The sequence below is a fragment of the Hylobates moloch genome, unplaced genomic scaffold (genome assembly GCF_009828535.3).
Source record: "Hylobates moloch isolate HMO894 unplaced genomic scaffold, HMol_V3 SCAFFOLD_10, whole genome shotgun sequence".
Lineage (NCBI taxonomy): Eukaryota > Metazoa > Chordata > Mammalia > Primates > Hylobatidae > Hylobates > Hylobates moloch.
This window is the reverse complement of record NW_026652285.1, coordinates 19,571,049-19,593,333: the sequence shown is the minus strand read 5'-3', so window position 1 is coordinate 19,593,333 and position 22,285 is coordinate 19,571,049. Positions and strand designations below refer to the sequence as shown.

Here is a 22,285-nt window from a genome sequence, read left to right as displayed (position 1 = left end):
TTCTAATTTTTTAAATTATTTCATACATACAATAAAGGTCGGTGAGCAATGATTTTCATTTCTCACTGAGGGTAAAGTAGGAAGAATGGATTAGATAGGAAAGCAGTTTATAAGTCAAAATATAGTATTTTTTTGATACCCTAACGTGTTGTTAAACCTTTGGCAATTCCTTCTTGGCAGTTAGTTATTTTGGAATCTATGTAAAGGCACTTGAGTTGAAAGTATATAATCCTTTTTCCCATTGTTCTCCCTCAGGACCTGATTGATGAGTGGATAGCCAAAGAGGCCAAAAGGTCCAACTCCAATAAAACCATGGATCCCAGCTGCTTAAAATGGACCCCTCCCAAGGGCACTTAAAGTGACCTGTCATTCCGAGCCAGCGAACCCCAGCGGTAGGAATCCATACCCTGGGGATCTGTCTGTCATTTCTGTTGCTCTTGTGATTGGCAAGTACAGTATCCTTTGGGAAGGCCATCCCCCTCAGGACTGTCCTGGCTCTGACCTTTGTGTACACTGCAGACGCTGGTTCTGAGGAACTGTTGTTTCGGCCTCAGTGAGGTTGCCTGGATGGGATCTGTATTAGACTTGAGTGCAGGTCTCTCAGCACTGACCCAAGGAGTTCTGTTATGGTACTGTACCTGTCCAGTCACTGGTTCTCTCCTCATGTCCTCTCGCCCCATGAGGTTGTGTTGTCTTCTAAGTGTGGTACTAGTGCTTGCCACCTGGTCACCAGACCTCCAAATATGGCTGCCACCACCAGGACCTTTCCAGTTACTCCTTATATGTGTGTTCTATGGAGGGGCAGGGAAGAGGTGGCACTTGTGAGTGTGTGTGGATTGGCAGGGGGTCCAGTCACTTTGGGTTCCATCTTGCTTTACATTTCTTTCCTTCATTTTGATTAAGAGACCTCTTTTTGATCTGTATTGGGCTAACCAGAGCCAAATACTTTTGAAGAGTTTCCCAGGGACTAGTCATGGTAATAGCATATAATTGATCTGAATGAGATGGAGAGAAGAATGAAGAGGTGGTGGTTCTGGGTTTGATTTGAGTTCACCTGTGGGCAGTGGGCAGTGTCTTGGTGAAAGGGAGTGGATACTACTTTTTGCCTCACCGTAAAGTACCCACTAGTAAATATTTCCTTCTCTCTTTACTCCCACTTTTTACGTTTGCAGGTGCCAAAGTAATGTCCACTTCTCCCTTTCATGCTGCGTGTTAACTGGTTAATTATACTGCAGAAACCTTTTCACCTCCACTAGTCTGATACAGTACATCTGTACTTCCGTATACCTTGCACTGATTTTGTCTGGGAGAAGTTGAAAATGATTGAAAGTGACTTCTGTATCTCAGCCCATGACTCAGCAAGGCAGAATGGCCACCCCTGCCAAGGTTTGCTTCTCTTTTCAACGGTGCCTCACCCTCCCTCTAGGATTAAAGTGCTTCTGCCCTTCCACGAACTCCTCCTCCATTTCCTTTTTGGGATTTGTCACCATCCTTCTATTCTCTGGTCTTCTATTTTTGGTGTTGTTCAAGTGAAGGAAGAGATGTTCCCTCTAATTTCTCTCTAGCCCATTATAACCTGCTATCTTGGGGCAACTTTTGATGTATGACATGTCACCCTTCCCAACTTGGTCTCCTCCAACATGCTGTCTTCATGTGGAGCCCTCACCACAATCCCTGACTCCGGTCATTTGTGCCTTTCTCTTGTCATCTCTGTACACTACTTATATTCACTGTGGGTTGGGGGAGCTAATTTTAAGCATGTTCAGTGGCAGCTCCCCTCCAGTTTCAGTGTCACTGTTAAAATTTATCCAAAAGCAACTTCACTAGGGGTTTTCTTAAGGGATAAAGGCCTTTTACAGAAGCTAAACCCTTCCCCACATGTGCTAGAATGTGCTCTTCTATATCTACTCCTCAATAAAGCATGTTCTCTGCTCAAGTCTGTTTCATCTGGGAGCTCTCATTTATATATGAAAATGATGCACACGATCTGCTACTAATAGTAAATGCACTTGGGATTTGCTTTCCCCAGCAGTAAAACTGTTGAGGGATGTGGTTTGTGGCTATGGAATGTTTTTCCCTGTGATACAGGCTGTCTGTGAAGATCAAGGAAGTGCTCACTCTGAACTTCTCTAGATGGTGGCACAAATTTGATCTGCCTCACTTTGGTTCCAGCTAATCGGTATACGTAGCAATGAATACTTACCCATTCTTTCACTAAGTGCCATTTTCCACTGATTTTAGGGGCAAAGGCACCAATAGGAAATTAGGATATATGGGGGTACAGTTGATGCCTGTGGGAGATGGGAACAGATATCCCTTCTCATCTCCAAGCTCACCAGTATTGAGCAGTGTCACCTCTAATTATTGACTCTCTCCCAGGTTGAAATGATTATATTTGAAAATAGCTGCATTTTCCTATAAGATATACCCAGCACAGGAAAAGGGTGGCTGAGCACTAACCTCCGTATGGTGGAAAGGAGGAGGCTGGGAATTGTATGGCTGGAATGGTTTTACTCACTGTGGCCAGTAGTGGTGAGAACCCATACGGTTGAAGTATTTTGCGCAGTCCTGATCCCAGGTCTCCACTCACTTTGCCATCCCACTTTACTCACTGAAAAATAAAAGGACTTATTATCTCATTTAAACCCCCACAGGTGTGGGAACAGAGTTTCACTTCCCTTGGCAACTCTGAGTGAGACTGTCCCATTTCACTCCCTCTTTTTTTTTTTTTTTTTTGAGTCGGAGTCTGGCTCTGTCGCCCAGGTTGGAGTGCAGTGGCGCAATCTTGGCTCACAACCTCTGCCTCCCGGGTTCAAGTGATTCTCCTGTCTCAGCCTTCTGAGTAGCTGGGATTACAGGTGCCTGTCACCATGCCCAGCTAATTTTTGTATTTTTAGTAAAGACAGGGTTTCATCATGTTGGCCAGGCTGATCTCGAACTCCTGACTTCAGGTGATCCGCCCACCTTGGCCTCCCAAAGTGCTGGGATTACAGGCTTGAGCCTCTGCACCCGACCCTTTTTTTTTTTTTAAAGACAGAGTCTCACTCTGTCATCCATGCCGAAATGCAGTGGCATGATCTCAGCTCACTGCAACGTCCACCTCCTGGATTCTAGCGATTCTCCTGCCTTAGCCTCCCAAGTAGCTGGGATTACAGGTGCAGGCCACCTGGCTAATCTTCGTATGTTTAGTAGAGACAGGGTTTTGCCATGTTGGCCAGGCCAGTCTCAAACTCTTGACCTCAAGTGATCACCCGCCTCATCCTCCCAAAGTGCTGGGATTACAGCCGTGAGCCCTGCACCCAGCTTTTAACTCCCTCTTATCTGCATAACAGATGCTTAGCTGCTTAAGCTCCTTTATTAGAAGAGCAAAAGTCTGAAATTATTCCTGAAACCTGCTCAATGGAAGTACCTACTCTATTTCTGGAGGAAGAGAGCCGTAGCATGGGCTAGTTGCTTCCCATGTGGTTGTCACTGTACCTTCATACTGCCTCATTTGACCCTCATATTAGCACTGTGCAGTAGATGCGTACACTGGTTTGCCAAAGGAGACCTGGAATCCAAGGTGGAAGTTAGCAGCAAAGCTAGAAACTTCAGTTCTGGTCTGTCTACCTTGATAGCCCTCACCCTCCCCTCTACGTTTGCTTCCACTGTTTTTGATTCCTTAATGATGAATCATCCTCTCCCTTCTAGTTGGATTTCTTTGTTTCTAATGGCTTCTATTACAAGGATAATAATGAAACTGGTGAAAACTTTCAGGCAAAAGGATTGATTTTCTTTTTATATTTTTTCTTCTTATTATTTTTTAATTATCAACCAAATTAACTCATTACAGTAAAAAGGACTGATTTTTAAGCCAGCCATGATAGCTCTGTAATAGTCTGTAATCTCAGCACTTTGGGAGGCCAAGGCGGGCAGATTGCTTGAGTCCAGGAATTCGAGACTAGCCTGGGCAGCATGATGAAACCCCCAGCTCTATAAAAAGTAGGAAAATTAGACATGGGCACGCGCCTGTAGTCTCAGCTACTTGGGAGGTGAGGCTGAGGCATGAGAATTGCCTGAACCTGGGAGGTAGAAGTTGCAGTGAGCCGAGATGATGCCACTGCACTCCAGCCTGGGTGACAGAATGAGACCCTGTCTCAAAAAAAACAAAAAACAGAATTGATTGATGTTAGTTGGCTTTAGAAGCAGCAACTTTAGGGGGCTACAGAGCTAAACCAGGAAGCAAAAGATGTGCCTCATTCTGGCATTTTTTCTGGTTTAGGAATAAACTGTTTAGTAAGCACTGTCCCTTTACTTCCATAGTTTTCTTCATTCCTCACCACAGCACAGTAAGGTGGATATTATAGTCTTCTTTCAGATGAAAAAGTGAGGCTCATAGTGGTCTTGCTGCTGTGTTATAGCAATAGAATGAGAGAGCCTTGCTTCCCTGAGTCCAAATCCCATACTTTCGGCATTGTTATCATGAGGTCTGGTCACCTGATGCTTCCATGCTATTTTCTCATTTCTTATCTGGGGATAATGAGTCATATTAAGTAATTTTTTTTTTTTTTTTTTGAGACAATTTCGTTCTGTCGCCCAGGCTGGAGTGCAGTGGTGCAATCTTGGCTCACTGCAAGCTCTGCCTTCCAGGTTCATGCCATTCTTCTGCCTCAGCCTCCCGAGTAGCTGGGACTACAGGTGCCCACCACCACGCCTGGCTAATTTTTTGTATTTTTAGTAGAATGAGGTCTCACCGTGTTAGCCAGGATGATCTCGATCTCCTGACTTCGTGATCCACCCGCCTCAGCCTCCCAAAGTGCTGGGATTACAGGTGTGAGTTGTCACGCCTGGCCTTTTTTTTTTTTTTTTTTAAGACGATGTCTCGCTCTCACCCATGCTGGAGTGCAGTGGCATGATCTCGGCTCATTGCAACCTCTGCCTCCCGGGTTCAAGCGATTCTCCTGCCTCAGCCTCCCAAGTAGCTGGGATTACAGGTGCCCACCACCTCATCTGGCTAATTTTTGTGTTTTTAGTAGAGATGAGGTTTTGCCCTGTTGGCCAGGCTGGTCTTGAACTCCTGACCTCAGGTGATCCACTCACCTCAGCCTCCCGAAGTGCTGGGATTACAGGCAGGAGCCACCGCGCCCAGCCAAGTAACTTTTAACAGTGTGGTATAACCTTTAAATGACAAGGTGATGCTTTTGACTTGTCCTCAACTTTGATTTGTACTGATTTGTCCTTATAGTTCTGGGTGGGGTGGGTCAAAACAAAGTGTCACGAGCTGTACCAGGATCAAGCAGCACAGCTCGGCCATGATCGTTTTACCACTTTTTTCTTCTGTCCTTGAGACTCTAATTAAAGCACTGGATTTTTAAAAATCACCCTTGTAAATATGCACACATTTGTCTGTAGTTGAGGAAATTGTGCCGTTGAAGTCCATCCTTGGACATGGAGTTAAGAAACCCTGGTTTGAGAAAAAGCCCCAGTGAGACAGCAGGAATCCTCTTACCGCACAACTCTCAGCTAGTTTAGTGTGCTCAGGCTCAAATAACCAATCCCATCAAGTGAAATGAATGGCAGCAGGGAGAAGGCCTGGCTCACTGAGGCTCTCAGCATTAGTTTCCTCTACCTCTTGTGTCTCACAGGTGTACATATGTACAGCATATCAAAGTGTTGAATGTCATGAGAATAAAACATGAAAACTACTTTGCTGAATGATAGTATGTGATGTGTGCTAGGACTTCTAGAAGCCACTCTTTGCTGTTCATTGGGATCATGGAATCGGACCTCAACTGGTTTTGCCTCAGCACTTTCTTCCACAAAATTATGTGTGACTGCCTCCTCCAGACTGTTTCCTGCTGATAGGGGCAATTTAATAGCCTTCTTCCTGTGTGGTATCTGCAACAAAATCCCAATGAATGTCACCAAGAAGGAAACAAAGGATTGCCCAGCGATGAGAAATGTCCCTGGTGCCAAAACATCAGTTTGCCCCTAACCTCTTGTGCAATATCTTTAAGTCCAGGTCATGTTACCATTTGGGGGTTTGGGGATTTGTTTACTTGTGCCCAAGAATGGAGAAAATAACCTGTACTATTGCACAACTCTGGCTCCATGGCTCCTCACAAATGTTCCATGTGAGATATAAACATCTTTATCCTCGACAAGTCATGTTCATTCCAAGAAACCAGTCTTTGTTCTTAATTGGGCGTTTGTTTCTGGAAACAGCTTACCATACATTCAATTCCAAAGTTATCAGAAACCTACACTCTTATCTCACAGATTTAGAGGTGTGGTAGATCATCTCCAAAGATGGCCACCAACAGTTGCTCTCATCCTCTGTGCACGTGCTACTTCCAATAAGGTCTGTTTTTTTCCTCAGTGTGGGCTGAACTTGTGACTTGTTTTGACTAATAGGATATTATGGAAGTGATATTTTGGCAGCTTCCACTTTTGCTCTTGAAAATGAGCTGACATGTTTCCAAACGAGAAGCTTGGGCTACATTACTGAATGGTGAGAGACGATGCATAGGAGAACCAAGGTGCTCTAGTCACAGCACTAAAAGCCCAGACTTGTGTCTCTTGAAGGTTTCAACCCCATCAGACTCCCAGCTGAATGCACCCTCATGAGTGGCCCTTGCTGATGCCACATGACACTAAAGACATCTAGCTGAGTCCTGTTAACCAAGAGAATTATGAGAATACCGTTTTAACCACACGTTTTGGAATGGTTTGATACATGGCAATCGAGAAGTGAAACAAGGGGACTTCGGAAACTAAAGGGCTGGAATTCAGTTTGCCCTGTAGGTTGATTGGAAGCCAGATGTGCCTAGAAGAAGGCTACCACCTTGTGCAATTCCAGGGGACACTGTTTATGTTCTGTGTAAATGGCAGCCTCAGTCAGTTCACCTTGTTTGGTTATTTATCGTGTCTTCGCTGTCAGTCAAATTGCTTCTGAGATAACTAGCTGGCCTTGGAATTCTTAGCCACTTCCTTAAGCGGATCAGGAAAACTGAAGAATATCCTTCTGTATGTATGTATGTATTGATTGATTGATTGATTTATGAGACAGGGTCTCCTTCTGTCACCCAGGCTGGAGTGCAGTGGTGCGATCACGGCTCACTGCTGCCTCGCCTTCCCAGGCTCCAGCGATTCTCCCACCTCAACCTCCAGAGTAGTTGAGACCACAGGCGTGCACTACCATGCCCGGCTAACTTTTTGTATTTTCAGTAGAGACGTTTCGCCGTGTTGTCCAGGCTGGTTCAAGCGGAGCTCAAGCAATCAGCCTGCCTTGGCCTCCCAAAGTGTTGGGATTATAGGCATGAGCCGCTGTGCCCAGCCTTCTTCTGCTGTCGAGATACTGCTCATCACTTGCCTGCTCCAGAATTCATGTGGCTTCTCATTGTTCAGTGGATTAATAAGTTCATGTTTATCCTGGCTTTCAAGTCTTTCTGTAAGCTGACTCAACCTACATAGCTTTCATCATTCCCTTACACATAACCTCAACGTGCAACAGGATTAGTCTATTATTCCCTTTCTTGTATTTACTGAGCCTCCACTTCAATGTTCCATGAAGTGTGTTCCATTAAATACCAAAGTACAGGCAAAAAGTTCTGTGGTCAAATAAATTTGGAAAACACAGAGTGTTTCCAAAGTTAGTATCAGGCCAGGCATGGTGGGAGGATCACTTGAGCCCAGGAGTTCGAGACCAGCCTGGGCAACATAGGGAGACCCAATCTCTACAAAAAAATTAGCTGGGCGTGGTGGTGTGCACCCGTAGTGCCAGCTACTCGGGAGGCTGAGGTAGGAGGATCACCTGAGCCCAGGAAGTCAAGGCTGTGGTCAGCTGAGATCCCACCAGTGTGCTCCAGCCTGGGTGACAGAGCAAGACCCTGTCTCAAAAAATAAAAAAAATAAAGATAATACCAGTATGTTTCTTGACTGGAAGATTTCCCAAAACCTTCAGTAGGCTAATGGGCTTTGGGGTTTTCCAAGAAGACAACAGGATGTAACATTTCCTGAAATGATTTGATCTGGAAGGAGCCTCTTGGACTGGTGTCTTGGGGTAGGGCTTTTGGAAATGTTTCTTTCCCACCCAAATAGGCCCCTAATTCTGCTTGAGATTTGTCTGAACTATGATGGCATAGACCAAGTGTGGAGGTTGATGCATGTGAAGTCAAGCCACCGTAGCCTAAATCCTGGCTGTCATTTCCTTTGTAACTTCAAGCAAGTGGCTTATCCACATTGGCAGAATGGGGATAAAATTGTGGGAAATTCTCTTGCAGTGCCTGCCATATATTCACTCATGTAGTCAGTAAACAAGTTCTGTTGTGCCCACCATCTAAGGTGGGAATAAGTTGAGTCTGGGGAACCAGTGGTAAGCCCTGTCTAAAAAAGGGCCTTTATCCTGGGAGCTGAAAGATGAGTTAGCAGGGTGGGGGCAATATGGAGTAGAGGGACTGGGGCAGTGTCCAGATCCCAGAGCAGGCCAGCATTTGGTGTGTGTGTCTGAGAGAGCCTGGTGATGAGTGTGACAACACAGAGGAGAGGGACTAGAGAGCACAGGGCCCTGGAGGTTTCTGCAAGAATGTCAAGTGTATGCTAGGACACTGTTGGACTGTGGCCAACAAGGAATGGATGCGATCCTATTTCCCATTTTAAAAGGTCACTCTCTGGTGGACAAAGGCTGGGGGTGGCTGGCTGGCAGGAGGGTGGAAAACAAGGAGGTCTGCCAGGAGGCTACTGCCCTCCAAGACAAGGGAGGAGGGTGGCTGCTACCAACAGTGACAAGATGGCAAGAAGTAGGTGGACTCAAGATAGATTGTGGAAGGTTCATCAGCTAGGGGATAATGAGTTAGGTGTGAGGAATTGAGGGGAACTCCCAGGTTTGTAGCTGGGTGCGTGGAAATGCCGTTTGTAGAGATGTGGAAGATGATGAGGAGTAGTTTTGGGGCAGTGGATCAACAGTTCAGTGTATGGACAGGTTGAGCAAGAACTGTGGGACGTGTTCAGTAAGTAGCAGCTGCTACTATTTATTTCAGTTACTTGTATTAAGTTTGGCTCTCTAGAGACAGACTCCTTGAGGACAGGAAATGTGAGTCTGTCACAATGCTCTCCAGGGACCTCTCATGTGCCAAGCACTATTGTTGGCGCTGAGGGCACAAAGATAATAAGATGTGGTCTGTGTTCTTCAGAAACCCTGTTTTGCAGGGGAGGTAAATCATTAATTATAACATCAACATTGTAACATAGAGGAAGTGCTGAATGAAAGAACTTGTAAGGCATTTCGGGAATGCCAAGGAGGGAATGGACGAGTGTTTCCTGGGCTGGAAAACCTTTACAGAGAAATGGATCTTGGCAAAGAATTCACTCACCAGGATGGAAAGAATGGCATGTGCAGAAGCCAGAAGCAGGAGTGAACGTGGTGAGCTTGAGAAAGGTAGGACTGGGGAGCAGAAGGCGGAATTTGCGTCCGTTAGTACATCTTGGCTCTCCTATAATACTGTGAGGTCTTCAAGGGCGAATTCCAATCTCACACTTCATTCATATCCCCAGTCTCATCGGAGTTCCTAGTGAAATGCTGGCACATAGATGAAACTGTTTGATGAGTTCACTTTTTTCCTAAATGTCCCCGACTTCAAACACAAGAATGAGGTCTTCAGTCCTCTTTGCTGGTGCTTTGAGTTGGGTTATTGCGGTGAACCACCTCTTGGCACCTCACCGGTGGCTGGATGGGGTGAGGCAGGCACCAGGGATACCTGGTGGGTTAGGAGGTTAGGAGTGGGTGAGATGGGAAGTATATTAACTGGAAAATTCTGCAGGAGTGACAGAGTTCCAAGGAGAGGAGGCTTGCACTGGCTCCCACTCCCATATTCATTGCTGGACATGATGGCAAGGTGTGAAGATGGAGAAAATGGGGCCCTGGGGTTTATTTGGGGCTCACAGTGAACAGTCAGTCTTGGGAGAGAGACTACCTCACTACAGGTTAAGTGCACGGACTCTTCCTGCCTATGCTGGTGCCATTTGGCCTCCTCCTTGCAGCCACCTTTGTTGTCTCTAAAGCCTTTTCTGGCACCCACAGAAGGGTCCTGCCCTCTGTATCAGCACGCCTGCTTCCCCCTCCTTTTTTTTTTTTTTTATAGACAGAGTCTCGCTCTGTTGTCCAGGCTGCAGTGCAGTGGTGCGATCTTGGCTCACAACACCCTCCACCTCCTAGGTTCAAGTGATTCTTCTGCCTCAGCCTCCCAAGTAGCTGGGACTACAGGTGCATGCCACCATGCCCAGCTAATTTTTATATATTTAGTAGAGATGGGGTTTCACTATGTTGGCCAGGCAGGTCTCGAACTCCTGACCTCGTGATCTGCCTGCCTCAGCCTCCCAAAGTTCTGGGATTACAGGCGTGAGCCACCGTGCCCGGCCCCCTTCCTTTTCAACATAGCCCAGCTCCCACCTCCCCTCTACCTGCCTGCAAAGAATCAAACACCCAGAAAAATTCCTAACCTGTTTTCTTTTTTTTTTGGAGAGAGGGACACAGAAGCTAAATGCTTTGTAGCCTAGTGAATTAATGAGCCTCCTTTACTGCTGGACCCACACACAATTCCCAGTGCATTCCTTGGTTCAGCACCTCCACATTTAGGACCTAGGTTTGCCTCCAGGATTTCATGCTGGCTCACGTGCTGCTTTCTAAGGGGTCCCCTGTGTCCCACCTGCCTGTAAACTGCTATTGCAGGGACAGTTGCCTCCTCAGTCTGGGGCTCCCTGAGGTTGGGAGCTGTTTTGCTCTTCTAAGGTGCTCAAGAATGGGGCTGTGTCTTAACCACAAGGCAGTTAGTTGAAGGGTCACTTTATACGAGACGATTGAATAACCTGGGACCCTGTTCTCCGAGTCAGAAGACACGTGGATTTGAGCCCTTGAGATCATGTCTATGAGTAGGGAGAGGGTGTCTTCTTTCAGGCTGGGGCTTCAGAGGACCCTAAAGAGAAGAAAGACCCCTTGTTTTCAAATCCCTTCCCTTCCAAAATGCCTACAATACCTTCCCATCCCGTCTTGGTCTCTTTCCTGTTTCTGTCATCCTTACCTGTGTCCCAAGCCTGTTTTCCCACCTGGGGGCAGGACCAGGGCTGTTCAGTATTTCTCTGCGATTCTGCAAAAGGACTCTTGGCCTGTTGATATACCAGTGAGGCCACTGAACAGGCTACAGAGCCCAGGCCATTCCTGCCCTCTGCTGTGCACCAGAGAAGGAGCCGTTCACTGGTCACTCATTTATTGAGCACCTACTGTGTGCTAGGCACAGGATACAGAGTGTGCGAGTCTCCTCACTGCTGTGCAGTGAGATGCCAGCTCTGAGTGTCAGGGAGGGCAGAGTCAATGCAGCTTGCAACGGCGAAGTTGTGCATTTATGCAGGACTGCTGCCTGACACGGAGAGTCCAGGAAGAAGCCCAGTGGGTTCAGTGTGGGCCTTGTGTGAAGTGCCAGCGATGAGGACAGGAGACACAGAAGAGAGTTGGCCTGCCGGCTTGTCAGCTGTGACATCCAGGTAGGAAGAAGTGGCACCGTGTCCTCTGGGAAGTCTTCGGTGGGGGCTTTTACTCTGAACCTTGGGCCTCATCCTCTCTGCCTGGGGAGAGTTTGGTATATGAACCATGGTTAGTGGGGCGTCTTGTCTGGCTCCTCCACCCTTAGAAGTCTTCCCTAGTTGCATTGAAGGCCTTCATCTTCCTAACCCCTCTCTCCTGTCTGGAGATATCTAGGGCAATGGAATTACAGGCTCATCTGTCATATCTTCCATTATTCAATTGCTAATGCCTCCAGAGCATGGACGGAGCCCACCCTCAGTTATCCTCTTTAAAGGTGGGGAAGGCTATCCAAGAATCCTGGGAACATGGCAGGTGACATGGACTAGGAAGCAGGAGACACAGTTTAGTCCTGGCTCTGTTATCGGCTCACTATGTGACTTTGGGCCAGTAGCTTTCCATCTCTGAAAAATGATGACTGACTCCTAATATTCCTGCCCACACCATGCATGGAGGAACATTCATCTCTATTTGTTATTGAGGTGACTTCCATGGCTATTGAATGGAATGAGTCGAGCAGGTGTTCTATCAGGGGTGCTAGGGAGGCGAGGGGTCCAGAAGTCTGCAGCTCGGGTGGAAGAGGTTAGGCACTAGGGAAGGCAGACTGGAGCTCAGTGTCTGTGACCTGCCGGGGCACCCACTGCCCGCTCACTTGAGCTGTGACCTTTCCCCAACCTGATTGATTTACATACTTTCATGCCTGGTCCTCTGGAACCATTGGGGGCGTGGCCTCTGTTAGAAAGTGTGAGCTGGTAACTGCTTATGGTGTTATTCCTCCCAGAGTGATCTGCACTTATTTACAGTTGTTGAAGGCAGAAAATCTCTGAAGACTAAAGGCATGACCCTCTAATGATCAATGATTAGTGTAACGATCAACGATTAGAGCTTTGCAAACAGTGAGGGAATAGGGGATGTTCCAAGGTCTGGAAAACTAGGCATCAGTCCCCGTGGTTTCAGCTGGCCCTGAGGGGCAGGGGTGGGGGCAGGGCAGAGTGTGCCTGGGTGTGTCATGGGTGGGGAGTGTGCAGCTTCTGGGCCACAGCAATTTCAGTCTTGGATCATCAAAGGGACCACCTCCTTGCACTCAACTTCATCCCCTGGGGGCCTCCCCATGATGGCTTGTGGGGAGCCAGTCTGTCTAGCTGCCCAGCTCCCACCTTGGAGACTGGCAGCAAAGTGTCTAGCCATTTTCCCATGATGCCCTTGCAACCACCAGCGCTCCTTGCCTACCTTCTGTGGACAGGCTTCTCTTGCCCAGGAGGGGGCAGCTGACACATGTGTTGCAGCTGACATGCTGGCAGTGGGAGGGAGAAGTGGTAGAGAAGAGAGAGGCAGCAGAGGTAGGCTGTCTTGGGAACCAGGGAAGGGCGGGGCCAGGGCCAGGGCCAGGGCTGGGGCCTTGCAGATGGAATCATTTCTCTGTCATCCTGAGAGGGGAGGAAACACCATGGACTGATTAATTTATTCACTGGTTCATTCATTGATTCCCTCCTCCCCCTCCTCCATTCTCCCTCTGCTCTCCCTTCACAAACACCTAGCGGTGCTTCTAACAGGCAGAAACTGCTGGGAACTGGAGATACTGAGGCGACAGCAGACCTGATGCCTGCCTGTTGGGGGGTTTCCAGTCTGGGGACACCAGCCAGCCATGTGACCCAGCAAGACAGTGTAGTGCAGTGTGCCAGGAACAGGGTCGCGCTAGGCCATGGAGACAAGCTCTGTCTGTGTAGGGCAGGAGGTCAGGGAAGGAGAGCTGGTTAGGATGGGGCTAGGAGTCAAGTCAGTGAGGCAGGCCTGAAGGATGTGGTGAGTCGCATTAGGGGACTAGACTTGGTCTTGAGAGCACTGAGGGAGTGGAAGGTACAGTTTGGTTTCTTTTCTTTTCTTTTCTTTTCTTTTCTTTTCTTTTCTTTTCTTTTCTTTTCTTCTCTTCTCTTCTGTTCTCTTCTCCTCTTTCTCTCTCTCTCTCTCCCTCCCTCCCTCCTGGTTCAAGGTTCTCCTGCCTCAGCCTCCAGTAGTGGTTACAGGACCTGCCACCAGCCGGGTAATTTTTATTTTTTAGTAGAGAGGCTGGTCTCGAACTCCTGACCTCAGGTGAGCCACCCACCTCAGCTTCCCAAATGCTGGGATTACAGGTGTGAGCCACCACACCCACCCGGCCAGTTGGTTTATTTTCTTTTGATTTTGTTTTTCCCTTTTCACTGCAAGATTTAAGCAGAGTAGTGGCTTCTTAGATTTGTACTTTTTTTTTTTTTTTTTGAGACAGAGTCTCCCTCTGTCACCCGGGCTGGACTCGGCTCACTGCAACCCCCGCCTCCTGGGTTCAAGTGATTCTCCAACCTCAGCTTCCGAAGTAGCTGGGACCACAGGCACCTGCCACTACACCAGGCTAACGTTTGCATTTTTAGTTGTATTTTGTATTTTTAGTCACCATGTTGGCCAGGCTGGTCTCGAACTCCTGACCTCAGGTGATCTGGCTGTCTTGGCCTCCCAAAGTGCTGAGATTACAGGCGTGAGCCACTGCCTGGCCCAGATTTGCACTTTTAAGATCATCTGGGTGCCATGGTTTGAAGCTTTAAGCACTCTTATCTCTAGTGGTTGACTTTTTTTTTTTTTTTTTTTCTAATTCCAGGCTTTAGACCTAAGGTAATTTTGAAACGCTGGTCTAACTAGATGCATCACTGTCTATTCCTATCCCTGCAGCCGCTCCTGAGGACCACCCCTCTTAAGGAAACAACCAGAAAGCCTAGCATGGCCAAACCACACTGGCCCCACCTTTGCACAGCAATGCCAACCTGGCCTGCCCCTGGCCAGAGCATCTCCCCTCACTCACCTGGTTTGTTTGTGCTGAGGACAACTCAACCCTCCCCAGGGGGCATGTTGAGGGCGGGTTTGGGCAGTACTTACCTTTTTTTCTCCTTGGCTGGATCAGAGGTCTTCCTGGGGGAAGGAGAAAGAAGGAATGAGGACTTCGGACTGCACTGCTTCCCTGGGGGCTTGGTGAGGTGGGAAAGGCTCCAGTTCTTTGAGGGTCGGTGCATTGGTGGGTCTTCAGTAGAATTCTAGTCATCCCCAGCTATCCTCTATGGGAGTAGGAGTGTGCTGGTAGGGGGCAGTGTGGAGTGGCTGGAAGTGCACAGACTTTGGGGTCACTGGCACCTGGTGCCAGCCGGGTGGGCATCCTTGGGAAAAGTGCTTAACCTATCTGAGCCTTAGTTTCCCCGCTTGTGATAAGGGGGATGTTATTGTGGAGATTTAATCTTTTTTTTTTTTTTTTTTTTTTTTTTTTTTTTTTTTTTTTTTTTTTTTTTGAGAGTCTCACTCTGTCGCCCAGGCTGGAGTGCAGTAGTGTGATCTCGGCTCACTGCAAGCTCCACCTCCCAGGTTCACGCCATTCTCCTGCCTCAGCCTCCTGAGTAGCTGGGACTATGGGCACCCGCCACCACGCCCGGCTAATTTTTTTTTTATTTTTAGTGGAGACGGGGTTTCACCGCATTAGCCAGGATGGTCTTGATCTCCTGACCTCGTGATCTTCCCGCCTCAGCCTCATAGTAGGTGCTCAAGAAGTATTTTCTCTGACATTCCCATCCCCCATTCTTCATGGGTTGTTGGATTTGGAAAAGAAGTTTGAAATGGGCCGGGCATGTTGGCTCACACCTGTAATCCCAGCACTTTGGGAGTCCGAGGTGGGCGGATTACGAGGTCAGGAATTCGAGACCAGCCAGGCCAACATAGTGAAACCCCATCTCTACTAAAAATACAAAAAATTAGCCAGGCATAGTGGTGGGTGCCTGTAATCTCAACTACTTGGGAGGCTGAGGCAGGAGAATTGCTTGAACCCAGGAGGCAGAGGTTGTAGTGAGCTGAGATCGCGCCATTGCACTCCAGCCTGGGTGACAGTGTGAGACTCCGTCTCAAAAAAAAAAGAAGTCTGAAATGGCTCAGTTCAAAACTCATTTTGTAGAAGAGGAAACTAAGGCCAAAAGTGCTTGGTAACAAGTTGGTTTACTCTATTTTTATATGCGTATTTTTTTTTTATTACAAAAGCAGTCCTTGAATACATCCACTATTTTGAAAAGGTTTGTACAAGTAAAATTTAAAGTCTCTCTTCCCTTTCTCCCCCTCATCTCCACTTCCTGTCCTTGAAGTAACCACTGTTTACAGTTTGATATTTATCCTTCTAGAACTTTCCCCATGCATTTGCATATCTGCGTGTATGTCGTTTTTTAAAAACAAGTAGGCTTCTCTTGAATATTGATCTGTAACATGCTTTTTACCACTTAACCATGTATCTTGGAGATCTTTCCATATCTTTCTATGGGTCTGCTTTATTCTCTTTAATGGCCACAAGGTTTAAGGATATGCCTGATAGATTTTGACCATTCCCTGATTGATGGTGTTTATGTTATTTCCGAATTCTTGCTATTACAAGCATGTTGGCAGTGAACACCCTCAGGGCTCATGTAGCAACAGCATGTCTACCTGAGACGCGAGACTCTGGGTCAGAAAGGTAAGCACATTTCCAGCTTTCCTGGATATTGCCAATGTGTTGTCCAAATAGACAGTGTAAAAGTGCCAGTTTTTTCACACCAAGCCAACACGGAGCATTACCACTTAAAAAATACAATATTGACAATAAGAGAAAACTGCTCGGTGTGCAGAGTATTTTCTCCTGGTCCCCCGAGGACAGGACTCCTGAGTTGAAAGTGCCCTCAGGGAACACAGGTTTAAGTTAGTAATTTTGTTTCAGCCAAAGAAAATTGACTAGAAAGCTTGGCTTGTGGCTTTGCCCACATCCAGACTGGTCTCTAGCTTCATTGCCACTCCCCAGAGTCATCCAGAGCATGGAAGGCACCACCCAGGGTGCAGAGCCTGTGCCCCCACCCTTCAGGTGACCGTGCTCCCCATTGTTGGGAACAGTGTGGTTTACACCTGTTTCCTGGCATAATTACTAACACTCCCCAAAGTGTCCTGGTTGGATGCTAATTTCTTTTTTTGAGATGGAGTCTCGCTTTGTCGCCCAGGCTGGAGTGTAGTGGCATGATCTTGGCTCACTGAACCTCTGCCTCCCGGGTTCAAGCGATTCTACTGCCTCAGCCTCCTGGGTAGCTGGGATTACAGGCACGTGCCACCATGCCTGTCTAATTTTTGTATTTTTAATAGAGATGGGGTTTCACCATGTTGGCCAGGCTGGTCTCAAACTCCTGACCTTAAATGGTTTACCCACCTTGGCCTGCCAAAGTGCTGGGATTACAGGCGTGAGCCACTGCCCCCTGGCCTGGATGATAATTTCTATGGACAGTCTGTGCCACCCCATCTCATGAGCGACCCCTACTGGACTGGAGTACCTGACCCCAGTTCCTGGGCTTTGACTTAGGGCCACTGCTTTATGTTGCAGAACCCACTCAGAACCCCTGCTTGCTGGGCTCCATTGTCATTGTCACTCACCTCCCACTCGCTTCCCCATCAGCCCAAAGAACTGGCTTGCCTTGCCCGTCTTCACCTCCTGCAGCTGGAGCTGAATGCTGGGGCCAGCGCCTTCCTGAAGAAGCAGAGTTAGTGTTAGAGTTGGGAGGTTGTCCAGCAGACGGGGAGGCCAGCCTGGGCAATGGCAATCTCAGGAGTGACAGCTGGTTGTCAGCAGACACTCGCTGTGCACTGGCACTGGGCACTTCTGCATAGTTTACACAGTACTGCACATCCTCGTAATAATAGCTAACATTTCACCTACTATGTTCTGAGCACGTTAATCTAGTAACTAATTTAAACCTCACCAAAACACCATGAAAACAGTACCCTAAGTACTGTTACTGTCATTTTACACATGAAAACGCCGAGACACAGGTTAAAGAATTGTTTGGCTGGGCGCAGTGGCTCACACCTGTAATCCCAGCACTCTGGGAGGCCGAGATGGGTGGGTCGCTTGAGGTCAGCAGTTCGAGATCAGCCTGGCCAACATGGTGAATCCCCGTCTCTAATAAAAATACAAAAATTAGCTGGGCGTGGTGGTAGATACCTGTAATCCCAGCTACTCAGGAGGCTGAGGCAGGAGAATTGCTTGAACCTGGGAGGCAGAGGCTGCAGTGAGCCAAGATCCTGCCCCTGCACTCCTGCCTAGGTGACAGAGCGAGACTGTGTCTCAAAAAGAAAGAATTATCCAAGGTCACCCAGCTGGGAAGTGAGAGGTGGAACCAGAAGTTGAACTCAGGCTCAAAGGCTGATCTGAAACACTGCAGTCATAATCTCATTTAATCTTCACAACCACCATAGCTAATAGAAACTATGATTGCCCCCAGCCCCCGCATTTTACAGATGGAGAAACTGAAATGTAAGGAGGTTAAGTGACTTGTCCAAGGTCACACAGGAAGAGGCTGAGCCAAGATTCAAAGTCTGACTTCACAGTACTGGTTCTGCTCTATCTTGGGAAGTGTCTCCAACAGATGAGGAGAGGGCAGCCAGTGAACTCACCGTGGGTCCCCAGGAGGCAAGGCAGGACTGCTTCCCCTCCTTATCCCTACTCTAATGCCCACTCACCTCTCTTCCCCAGGCACTTCCCCCATTGTCCCAGATTTCCCTTGCCTTAGAGCTTGGGCCTCCCGGAAGGAAATGGCATGTGGTCTGGGGGTGGAGGCTATTACCCTGGGCAAAGACATTTTAATCGTTGCGCTGATGGCGTCCTCAACCAAGGACTGTGGATTGACATTCTCATTCTTCCATTAGCCTCTGTGACCTTGGCCAAAGCCTTCTCCCTCTCTGACCTTAACCTGAACTTCTGAACTGGGGCTTGCTCAGTTCTGCTGAAAGGGAGAGTTGCTCCCTAGTTGAGAGAGTGACAGTGGGTGACATGCATTCGACTGTCTTCACATGTCTGTATCCCCAGTTCCTGGCACTGAGCCTTGCACACATAGGAGCCCAGCACACATGGGACACAGAATGCCGAATGAGGAGTCCTTTCTTTGAGAGTCTGGGAATAGGGAAGGGGCTGGAGTCCCCTTTTCCAGGAAAGCTAAAGATAGGCAAACAGAGCCCTAGAGTAATGCGAGCTGCCTGCCAGGAGGCTGGGAGCTGGGCTTGGATCAGAGGCTCTTTCTTCTATCCCCAGTTTCTCTAGGGGTAGCTCTGGAGCTCCTGGGACCAGCAGGGGCCTGGCTAGGGACGATGTAAACCCTCTTGTTCTCACAACTTGTGTTGTCGCACCTTTCAGGATCAGGAATGGATTATTTTCTAAGCCTTGGACTAATTCACTCACTTCCCATCTGCTTCCCTCCCACCCCACCAGGATGTCAGTGGCTGGGGCAGCTATCTTGAGCTGGAGTCACCCAGCCTGGCCAAGAACTAGAAAAGTCTCTTTGGAGATTTGGACCCATTTCTGAAAAGCTCATGAAAACCACTTTGCCTTGGCGTAAGAGGCAGCCTTCAGGTGCAAGCTGGAGAGAATGGCCACTTATGAATTCAATAGGACCGACCTTTCTCCCCCACTAGGTTTCTGTGCCTGGCGTTGGGGGGGGCGGCATTCAGAGACATTGGTTCCCATTCACTCTGAAAGGACTCCTGCCCCCACCCAGAGCCCTCCATATACATTTAACCCAAATCCTCAACTCCAGTGATGACTACAGGTTGGGGGAACCCCGAGAGCAAGGGAGGTAAGTGATGCAATCATGCCCCATTCCTGTTACCTCATTTTTTTTTTTTTGAGACAGGGTCTCGCTGTGTTGCCCAGGTTGGAGTGCAGAGGCACAAGCACGACTCACTGCAGCCTCAACTTCCCGGGCCCCAGTGATCCTCCCACCTCAGCCTTTTGAGTAGCTGGGGCCACAGATGTGCATCATCATGCCTGGCAAATTTTGTTTATGTTTTGTAGAGATGGGGTCTTTCTATGTTGCCCAGGCTGATCTTGAACTCCTGGCCTCCAGCAGTCCTTCTGCCTCTGCCTCCCAAAGTCCTGGGATTACAAGCATGAGACTCCACAGCCGGCCGTCACTTATATTATGCTTAGCATCCCACAGTGTTTGTAAGTTCTTCCTGACTTCTAACCCAGGCTCTCCTCCCATATTCCAAGCCCTGTATTTTGGGAAGCAGAGGGATATGATATTAAAGGAGAGTGAAAGGAGAATAAGGATTAGACCCAGCTGCAGGATGAGGTGCTTTTGGGAGGCGGTCCAGCAGCACTAGTTGAAGTTTTTAACGTTTCCCATGGGGCTGCGTAGTGAGGCCCCATCACCCAGCAAGGCTTCTGTCTCTAGACCAGGTACCCTGATGTTTGGCACTGACTCTATAAAGCATGTCAAAGCTGGAGAAAAGCCTTGGGGGGGTCACTTCCCTCCTCCGTTTTGCAGGTGAGGAAACTGATGTCCAGAAAGCAGCAGGCGTCAGTGGAGACACTCCTAGCCCTGCTACCTTCTCCTCACTGCACACACTTCCAGGTTCAGACAAACCGGAAAGGAAACCCACCATGCAGGACTGTCCATGTGATGGCTCTTCCTGTGGCTCCATTTCTAAGCACCTCCAAGGACCTCACCATGGCCCAGGACCGCAAGCCAAGGCCACCCCAGTGTCCTTACCATCCTGGGAATGGGAGGAGCCAGGCCCAGCCTTGTCCTGTCTGCCCCCCTGGAAGCCTTCCCTGAGCACTGGCCTCTTATTTACCCATCTTTGTCTCTGGCCTGTTGGTAGCTGTCCCTTGTCTGATTAGGGAACCCCTGAGGTCAGGATCTTTGCCTCCCCAATCAGATTGTCAGGCAGGAGTGGGGGTAGTGCAGATGCTGGGTCATTTCTACATGTGAGACCAAATAGTGGTCCTGTTTAAGTTGATCCCCTTGAAAAAAAATTCTGGAAAAGCTCCTCAGATGCACAGATACACAGAATCAGACCTTGGGCAAAGTGTGTAGTTGTGCTTTTGAAGCTGTGTGACCTTGGACAAACTACTTGACTTCTCTGTGCCTCAGTTTCCTTATCTGTGAAATGGGGAGTAGTCATGATACCTTCCCCATGAGGTTGATGGGTGGATTGAGTTAATATTTATAAAGCATTTCAGACAGTGCCAGAAATATACTGTGTGTTAAATAAGTATTTCTTACACACACACACACCCACACACACTTCGGAGTTCTGCCAGGCCAGGGCTCATAGCCTTGAATCTACCCATGATAGAGAGTCAGACAACTTGCCTTGCAGGCTGCCTGCTCTCCCAGCAGCCATGCAGGGGATCTTCTGCCTCTGCACTGCCGATTATCCCCTGCCCTGGTCAGTGCCTCTCCCCAAAAGTACCTCCAAGGCCACAGTTATCCAGGTCTCTGCTTCAGTGCTGAGTGTCTGTTCCTCTCCACCATCACCTGCCACAGTGCACACGGACAGCTCCATCAGGAGAAGCAGGGCAAGGCAAGGCAGCATGGTGAGCCTGCACTGTCCTGGAACCTCTGGGAGCCACTCTCAGCCTGAAGACGCCTCCTGCAGGCTTTGGTTTGCTCTTTGGCTCCCTGAGTGTAGGTAGGGGAAACTCCCCCTGTTTTCTGGTCCTTCCAGCTTTTCCTGATTGCTTCCTTCAGCTTAACTGATCCCCAGGCCAGTTTCTGTGACTCCCCTCCCTCCCTGGCTGGACAGACCAATGATATTAGGAGCTGCTCAGGGGGAGGGATCAGACCTCTTCCACTGCTGCCCCCTAACATTTGATCCCAGGGCTTAACACTCTGATGCGACACCTGCCTCACCTTTGGCTGTTTCCCTGGTGGCAGGTGCACAGTGGGGCAGTGTGTGGGACCTGGAGCTTGCAGCTTCCAGGCTGGAAACCCTGAGGGGACCTTCTCGTCTTAGAAATAAGGGAGGGGGCCATATGCCTTCTCCCTACCTGGTGCTCTGCTCCCCTGTACAGAGAGGCCTCTCCCTGGAAATTAGCAGTATCCCCTTTCTGTCTCCTCTTCCTGTCTTTGAGCCCCCTCCTCTCCGGCATTCTCCTCCATCAATAGTCCCTGTGTGTGCAAAAGAACACATGTCTTGCTCTAAGAGAAATAACACATTGCTTAAAGAAATGAGGCTCCTCACGAGTGGGAATTGGGATTTGCCAGAAAAATGGCTGCAGGTTTCAAGCGTCATTGGCTCTAAATGATCTTTCCCCTGTTGTCAAAGTGATCTTTCTAAGTCCCTAAACTGACTTGTCTCTCCTGCTTCCAGTGTCTCCTCACTGCCATTGAGTGAATTCAAGCTCCCTAGTGTGGCGTTCATGGTCCTTCATTTAGTTCATTTGGTTCTTCCCTCTCACCTATCCACCCAGATCCATTCATCCATCTATCCACTCATCGGTCTAGAACAAGGGCTCTGTGGTCACAGAGGCCTGGATTCCAAATAGCTGTGTGACTTTAGGCACGTTGCTTAACTCTTCTCGAGAATCCTCGTCTGTAAAACAGGATTAATAGTAGCACTTGTTTCCAAAGTTTGAGGATGAAATGAGAGAATGCCCTGGAGCACTTAGCATAATGCGTGATGGTCAATATTTACCACCTGCTGACTTTTTTTTTTTTTTTTTGAGACGGAGTCTGGCTCTGTTGCCCAGGCTGGAGTGCAGTGGCACGATCTCAGCTCACTGCAGCCTCTGCCTCCTGGATGAGGAGGTCTAGGTCTAGGCATCCTCCTCCTGGATCAGGCAGGATTCTCCTGCCTCAGCCCCTGAGTAGCTGGGATTACAGGCGCCCGCCACCACACCCGGTTAATTTTTGTATTTTAGTAGAGACAGGGTTTCATCAT

At 48.4% G+C, this 22,285-nt stretch overlaps 2 protein-coding genes across 4 annotated transcripts in view; one reads left to right on the top strand and one right to left on the bottom strand.

Moving 5' to 3' along the window:
- Positions 1-1,936, top strand: part of KAT7 (lysine acetyltransferase 7) — a 41,432-nt gene extending 39,496 nt beyond the window's left edge. For 2 of the 3 annotated variants that reach the window (XM_032163292.2, XM_032163291.2), the window contains one exon: positions 256-1,936. In XM_032163292.2, the coding sequence (XP_032019183.1) occupies positions 256-357 (102 nt within the window). In that variant the 3' untranslated portion in view covers positions 358-1,936. The remainder of the gene's footprint in view (positions 1-255) is intronic. The other variant, XM_058445139.1, reaches the window with a different exon arrangement.
- An 8,969-nt stretch (positions 1,937-10,905) lies between these two features.
- TAC4 (tachykinin precursor 4) lies at positions 10,906-20,989 on the bottom strand. Its single transcript, XM_032163289.2, has 5 exons — positions 20,816-20,989; positions 16,997-17,090; positions 14,456-14,488; positions 12,782-12,845; positions 10,906-11,595 (listed from the first exon to the last, which is right to left on the bottom strand). Exons 1-5 carry the CDS (start codon positions 20,936-20,938, stop codon positions 11,583-11,585), a joined length of 327 nt encoding a protein of 108 aa, XP_032019180.1. The 5' UTR covers positions 20,939-20,989; the 3' UTR covers positions 10,906-11,582.
- Between the last annotated feature and the right edge of the window lie 1,296 nt (positions 20,990-22,285).